The 7,503-nt window shown below is 36.7% G+C and overlaps 1 protein-coding gene across 1 annotated transcript; it reads right to left on the reverse strand.

The window, feature by feature from the left end:
* Positions 1 to 1,089: 1,089 nt before the first annotated feature.
* On the reverse strand, positions 1,090 to 7,503 carry LOC122085218 (GDSL esterase/lipase EXL3-like). The gene is made up of 5 exons (XM_042653697.1): positions 7,092 to 7,503; positions 5,477 to 5,607; positions 4,870 to 5,103; positions 1,899 to 2,154; positions 1,090 to 1,511 (listed from the first exon to the last, which is right to left on the reverse strand). Exons 1-5 carry the CDS (start codon positions 7,399 to 7,401, stop codon positions 1,309 to 1,311), a joined length of 1,134 nt encoding a protein of 377 aa, XP_042509631.1. The 5' UTR covers positions 7,402 to 7,503; the 3' UTR covers positions 1,090 to 1,308.

Consider the following 7,503-nt stretch of genomic DNA (forward strand, 5'->3'; position numbering starts at 1 on the left):
GGGCTGCAGACTATTCCTAGCAAGCTTAGTGGCAATCCTTGGGTTTTATTTTTAAGTCTCTATTCTTGGTAATCAAATCCCAAAATCTAACCAGGCAGACAAAGGAACTTGTGTTTTTCCTCACCATGTTGTATTAACTATTGATACAAATATCTGTGTGATAAATATTTAGAGCATCCATGTCTTCCTAGTAGATCTCTTGATTCAAAATTTTACATTTCTGGTGGACTTTGCATCTGCTTTCTTGCACCATCTAAAGTAATGGTCGTAGACATTTATTTGTTGGTGTAGAGTAGGTATTTATAAGTGAGGTTCTTGAATGACATGTTTCATCTCCCTTGGTTTGTGCATGAATGGGTTCTTTTTTCAAGAGGCTTTTCAGATCAAAAGTTGGGTCAGGAAGGAAGTGATTATTACAATCCAACCATGAAATTCTTTCAAACGACCGATATTAACTAGTAGAATGTTGGATAGAAGACTGTCTTATTGATGAGGAGCAAGTTCGCCATTATCGCTTAAAAATTGTAGGGTTTTATTGACCAGGTGGATATATTATTTTTGGTAGATTGGTGGGTGTTTATTAGATCAGCTGATCTTGATCATATTAAAAATGACAACGAACTTATAGGGAAAAGAAAATTGGGACTTTTGACATCTTGGAATAGGGGGTGAACATTTTGTGGTGTTATATTTGATTGAATATAGAGTATAAAACAGTGGGGATTGGGTAGGCGATGTGCTTTAGAAGAGGCTATTGAGATTCTTGAAGATTGGAGTGAGGATGACCCTGTAGGCCTTTTCCGTTGGATGGAAACTGTCCCAGAATATGTACTTGGAGTTGTCTGTAAATGTAACGTGTGCCTGTTGCACAGTGTTCCTGTTACTAATATTTTTAACTTTGGTGTGCTAGTTAACATAGGAATACTATGTGCTCTGTACTCGAGGTTAACTGGGTCTGGGTTATAGGGTCAAGGATTTGTTCCTTTGGTTCAAATATGGTTCAGTCAGTCTTAATTCAAAACTGTATATCCAACAGTTTTGGATGAAATTTGATCATATATGAAGCAAAATGGTAGAAAGACATCCCCAAGCTATAATGCATAATCAACACTTCATATTCCATTATAATCTAATACAATAATATATGCGCTGACCCGATCATCATTTGGGTTGGGGGGGATCAAAAAAAGGGAATTTGAAGAATCCAGCATGAATAATAAGACCAAACTAATATAGAGATAAAACCCAGATGGGCACAAAAACTTTAGAAAACCAAAGAATGTGAACCTGTCACTTTTTGGATTGAATTTAGAAGCGCTTGAGGTATTGATTGAGGTATTGTTTGATGATGATGGTGGTAAGTACTCGGTAGCCACTCTCAGTGGGATGATAGCTATCCCAGAATAGATACTTGGAGTCATCTGGGCAAGTCACAGGAACCAAGTCGTTGCATAGTATTGAAACCTCCAGCTTTCCAGTGCCACAGCATCCCTCTCTCACCTCATCAAAGCCTGAAAAAAAAAGCAAAACATCATTTCAGTGTTCTTCAATACTAGTGAAGAAAAAAAGATATTAGCTCAACCTGCCCAGTTATGACCCATAGCCCCCAGTCCCTTTCCTGCATCTTTCAGCTTTCACTTGTCTGTGTATAGGGTAGTCCACTTGATCAAATATAAAGAGGCATATGCAAACGTTATAAATACACTGAGATGGGCAAAAACAACAAACGGTGTACCCAGTGCACGAGGCTGCTGCCAAAACACCCCGGCTCCCTATAAAACAGGATCAATGGGAGGAATCTCCAGTACATGAATACCTTCCCCAACACTTTATTTTTAAATGTATGTTTCTGAAATGATCACATTGCAGTGGTGATGATGGGTTTGATGATTAATTACCATAGGAAAGAGGATTTTGGATGATATCAAGTAGGGGTTTGAAGATATCCACAAAAAGCATTTTGGACTGTGGGAGCTTCTTTTCGAGGGAGTCAATCAGGGTAGACAGCTTAGAGTTGAAGAGCAAAGCTGCCTGGTTTTCTTTCTCTCCACACTGTCTTTCTTTCCCTCCTGCTAGGGTTCTCTGCGATGGCACACATCCTATAGGTGGGACGTCCAGAACAACAATCCTTCTCGCCCCCAAATTATACAGATCCTGCCAAATATTGCTTTGTTTTAGTAAATCACAATATAAAAGAGCACTTGTATTCCCAACCCATGACATTTGTTTTGTCTATTTTTACATATACCAGACAATCAATCAGACTATTACCAAAAAAAAAGTTGATCTGAGGGCAATGGTTTTCAGATCTCTGCAAATTTACAGTCATGAACTATGTACGTATCAAATAATTTGGATATGTCAAGACTCGAATTCAATCATCTATTTCCATGCTTTGGCATTTTCTCCTTGTATTTTTAATCATTAATTTTCTTTTCAATTATTTGAATTTTTCCACTGAGTTTAGAATTGACGCTTGAGATTTTTTTTTTTTGGGGGGTTGGGGGGGGTGTGTGGGGATGGGGACCTTTGTGGTCTATTTATTCTCAAAATTTCAACTCATCTACCGTGTCACATGGCATAATTCATGTCATCTATGGGTTCGAAAATGGATGACATTTTTTTATGGTATAAGTTTTACTAATTTGACATGTTAAATGGTATTTTTGGATGGACACACTATAAATTTTTCTAAATTGAATGTCTAAAGGGTATTTTTTGGATGAACACACTTAATTATGCCACATAGGAGGGTAATGCAACAATTTATGTGGTTGGATATTTAGTAATGGTTTTGAATTGGCCATCGTGTAAAAAAAAAAGCTTGAATTCAATCACATATACTCTCATGTATTGGCATGCACCTTCTTGATAGTCGTATATTTTTATGATTTTGTTTTACCATTTAGATAACTCTGTTTTGGATTGAAGGTTGACATGTGAGAAAAAAATTATGGGATCTACTATTTCAATTTTCAATTACCTCCAACTTTCCATATGTCAACTCTAGTGCTTCTCTAAGGAAGCCATGACTTTTCTTTTTAAATGATAAAAAATTTTCTAGATCAATAAGTTTATAGGATATTTGTAGACCAGACCAAGTTTTGGCATGTGAAAAGGATGATATGCCAAATTTGATTGTATAGAAATTTAGTAAAAAAAAATTTGGACTGGCCACATGCTTAATTGTTGAACTTAAATTTAATTATGTACCCTTTCAATTATTTGTGTATTCCCTTATATTTTTGCCCATCCATTTCATAGAAAAGTTTGATTTTTTCATTAAATTTTCAAAATTCTTACCTTCCCCCTCTTGGTGATTTTTATTTACCAGTTGAGACCTTTTACTGTATCCCTTCATAAATAAATAATATATATATATATATAATAGAAATTCACAAATTTCAATTCTATCCAACTTGCTATAAAACAGATATTAGTGATCCTTTAAAGGGCAAACCTTAGTGCAACAAAAGATTACTCTAATCGCGATCAAGTGGCTATAGATTTGAGTTAAGAAATAGTCTCTCCATAAAGTGGGAGGTAAAATTCCAAATATTATGACATTTTTCAAAACTCAGTATAGCAAAAGTACACTAGATACTCCCAGTTTTAAGCACCGACAACAAACACACACACAAAAAACAAAAAAACAAAAAACAAAAAACAAAACCTTCTCCTAAATATATTTTTAATGATTTAATTTCTTGACCCAACAGTAATTAAACTTTTGTTTCCATGAGGTGCCCAACTCTATTAAATTAAGGGTGAAACTTATGGGGCGTACGAACTTAGACAAGAAGCCACAGCTATGAGCTGTGTCCAGTACAAGATTTGGTCCTTTCTAATTAATTTGCAAGAACAGACAGTACAAATAAATAATGTCTAAAGTACAAGGCCATGTGTCATATTTCGTGTGGTGACACTTTAATTAATGTATTAATTAATCAATATTCATGTGACCTAGGCAACGTACTTGGTATGATTTTTTTTTTCTTTTTCTTCTCACGATACGAAATGATAGGGCATGTGATGAATTACTGTCTATGTAATTAAATCTCAGGGATGATATGCATGTGATAGCAAAGGAATGGCAATTTTTTATTTTATTTATTATTATTTTTTCTTTTATGATTGGTGAGAAGTTACTATATATGTAGAGCAGTTATATTTTTTTTTGTCTTAGTTAAGGAAAGAAGAATGATATCATATTTAGACAGAGTCCTTGGTTTCAAGGGGTATGAGCATCTTTTCTTAGCCTCCTGAAAGCTGTTGGGATGCTCAACGTGCATCTAACATCCAGGAGGACTTTGGGGTGCATGCCCGAGTCCTCCTAGCCGTCATATGCATGTTGGATCTCCAATGTAATTGGAGAGGATTTGAAACCTAAAACTAAAGGCTGTGTTTGGGGGTGGAGAATACGACAGACAATGTTCTTTTCTCCCTTTTGTTTATTTGGAACACTCGTATACAAAATAATGTGGTATATTAAAATTAGGAAAAAATATTTCTACAACTAAAAATGAAAAGAAACATGTATGAAATATGCATATTAATAGAAGTATGTATAGTTTGTTTTGTGGTGGTTGTAGTGATGGTGACAGTGGTGGTAGTGATAGTGATAGTGGTAATGAATGTGATGGCAATAGAGAAATTCAGATTTATTGAGTTGGTTTTTGTTACAAATTTGTGTTTCTGTCTTTTATAAACAACATCAAATGTGCTTTCTTTTTTTCACTCCACTCATTTAAAAAAAAAAAATATACAAAAACACCAAAAATGTTTCTTTTAAATGTTGCCTATAGACCCTTAAGTGTGCTCTGGAATTTTTTTGTTTCTGTTAGGAAAGCTGAGAACCAAGTGACAAACCTGAATGAAACTTGAAGCTGAATGGAGCATGAGATCAGTATAGGCAGGGACATCATATTTATATCTCCTGAAAGGAGTAGGAAAGTACGTATTGGCGATGTCGTCACTCCCTGCGCATAAAACATATAAGCTCTCTGATATGATCGTCCTTGTTCTCTCTTCTCCAGCTATCATCTTCAGCTTCTCTTTGTACTCCTTGAACAACTTCAATTGCTCCGACAATGACACCACTGACTGGTTGTTTCCAAATAAATAAGAATAGTATCATATGGGGTTACAATTTGCGTTTGCGTTTGGTAGTCATTATGTTTCAGAAAAGATGTTTCGTGTCAAAATTAGAATTTTTTGTTTCTGTGTCAAAATTTCATTTTGGAATAAAATTCAAATGTTGGAACTATCAACATTCCATTTTTTTTTTTTTTTTTACTGGGTTCATTTGGAAAAATTGAAAAATGAACCTAGACACTAAGCAGAAGATTCTGTTTTCTTATTCCTGTATAACGTAAAACATCAGAAATTTATTTCCGATGACTACCAAACGCAAGTTTAATGTTTTGACAATAATGAAGAGGAAGAGGAAGAGGAAGGAGACTATGAGAATGATTACCGCAATCTCAGATGTAAGGGGATCATATCCAGCAGCACCTGAGGCAAAGCATACGCCTGTAAGGAGATCTTGAGGTCCCAAGCTCGGGTCAAGATATGCAGGCAAAAGCTCCTTAATTCCCATCTCTTCAACTGCACCCAGAAACCAAAGCTCAGATGTGACTATTGATCATGGCTGCATTTTTCTGGCCCAACCCAGGGGAGTTCATTTATTGCATGCTTGACTGTGACCTGTCATTTAGCTCCATGCTAAGTAGTGTAACAGTAAAAAGGACCTGAGCAATCTAGAAGATCTATCTTCCCTTATCTAATTAGTTAATTTACTCACTTTATCGATATAGAATAATTGGTGGATTTGAATCAGAATCGACCAACTCTGATTGTGATTAATGCTTGTTCTACAACCTAATTTGGAATAAGTTTTTAATACTCTTTGATCTTTATTTGACTCATTTGATTTTGATTACTGCTTATTCCTACATCCTATTTCTTTCATTTTTTAGATGGATACTTTCAAGTCCTTTTGGCCTTGGACCACCAAAGGTAAATAGAATTTTTGCCGACAACATCTGGCAATTTTTACATCGGGCAAACCCTGGTATTATGGTAAGGTTGCTCCATTGTAACCTAATGGTTTGAGGAATAGAGTTGGGAAACAAATTTTCTGCTAAGCAAGGATAGGCTGCATATATTATGACCCTCCTCCTCAAATGCAATAGTGGTGAGGGTTACCCCCGTGCACTCTGAAAGTTCTTGGGATTTAATTTTAAGGAAAGGTGATGTTGGGCTGGAGGTAAGGGAGGGATAAGAAGTTCGGACGGTGGCCGCGGTAGCCATGGTGTTGGCGGCTGCGGTGGTGTTGGTGGTGGTTGAATCAAGTGATTAGATTGGATTAGGGTTTGGGAATGGTGTGAGGATGGTGTGGTATGGGCTGCGTTGATATCAGGTGGTGGGTTGATGAGGGCAGCAAGAAGAAGAATGAGGCTTGATGGTAGAATAGGTGCAATTGGGGTAATGACTCGTTATGGATATTTGTTGCGGCAGAATAAGACTGATACCATCTTGAATCAGAGAAAAGAGTTTTTAGTTTTTACTATTTCTGAGAGCTCTTTAACAATATGTGCAGGTAAGGAAACGGATTCTATTCAGGAAAAACTCAACTTAGCTAAGTTAATAGAAGTCCAAAGCTATGTACAAGTCCATCATTCATTCCATAAAGATCTTCCAGCCATTGTAACTGGCTGACTGAGATACAAGCATAGCCATTTTTCCATTTGAGATTCCACTGTTTATGGGGTATTAGATTAAAAGTCAATACTCGCAATCTGAAAAATTCTTACACCCGCGAAAAGGGGTGTAATACCAAGACTTCCCAACATATCACTCATCATAGTATTACTCTCACCCAAGCATGCTTACGTGCGGAGCTCTTATGGAGTCCGGTACAGTAGTGTTGGTATAGTCAAGGCAAGGTTAGACCCTGTCATTCTCTTATCCCAGCCCCTATGGGCCACGAATGGATTATTAACTCGGCATCCCTTAGAGAGAGAGAAAGGTGTGTGTATGTAGAGAGAGAGAGAGAGAGAGAGAGAGAGAGGTGTGTATGTAGTACGTACCAAAGAAGTCAGTGGGGATCTTTCCGTTGCAAAACCTTCCAGTAGGGATCCCTTCCTTGAAGTCCTTGCCATAGGGATGGAAGTTGCACTTCACCAACGTCTTGATATTATTATTGTTGCCTGGGTCTATAATGGAATCTCCAAAGCCAAACACAGCAGGAACCGATAAGTTCTTAGGTAGAATGATGAGCGCTTGGTTGATTTGGAAGAGGAAGCATGAAGCAATGAGAAATGTTGCTAAGAGAAAAGCAAAGGTTGAAGATGAAGAAGCAGAAGCACCACCACCACCTATTACAAATAGAGTTTTCATTTCTAAAACTTGTCTTTCTTTCAAGAAGGGTGATGATGATCTTCTCTACTTCTCTTAATAATAATGGTGGAGAGAACAGGATCACAAGAAAGTGTAGTTTTG

This window comes from Macadamia integrifolia, chromosome 7 (genome assembly GCF_013358625.1).
Source record: "Macadamia integrifolia cultivar HAES 741 chromosome 7, SCU_Mint_v3, whole genome shotgun sequence".
NCBI lineage: Eukaryota > Viridiplantae > Streptophyta > Magnoliopsida > Proteales > Proteaceae > Macadamia > Macadamia integrifolia.

Excerpts from the sequence above, each read along its gene's own strand:
- LOC122085218 (XM_042653697.1), bottom strand. The coding sequence starts at position 7,401 with ATGAAAACTCTATTTGTAATAGGTGGTGGTGGTGCTTCTGCTTCTTCA. Across the intron at positions 5,608-7,091 it reads GATCCCCACTGACTTCTTTG|TTGAAGAGATGGGAATTAAG; the intron begins GTACGTACTACA and ends TTCTGGGTGCAG. Across the intron at positions 5,104-5,476 it reads CCCTTACATCTGAGATTGCG|TCAGTGGTGTCATTGTCGGA; the intron begins GTAATCATTCTC and ends GGAAACAACCAG.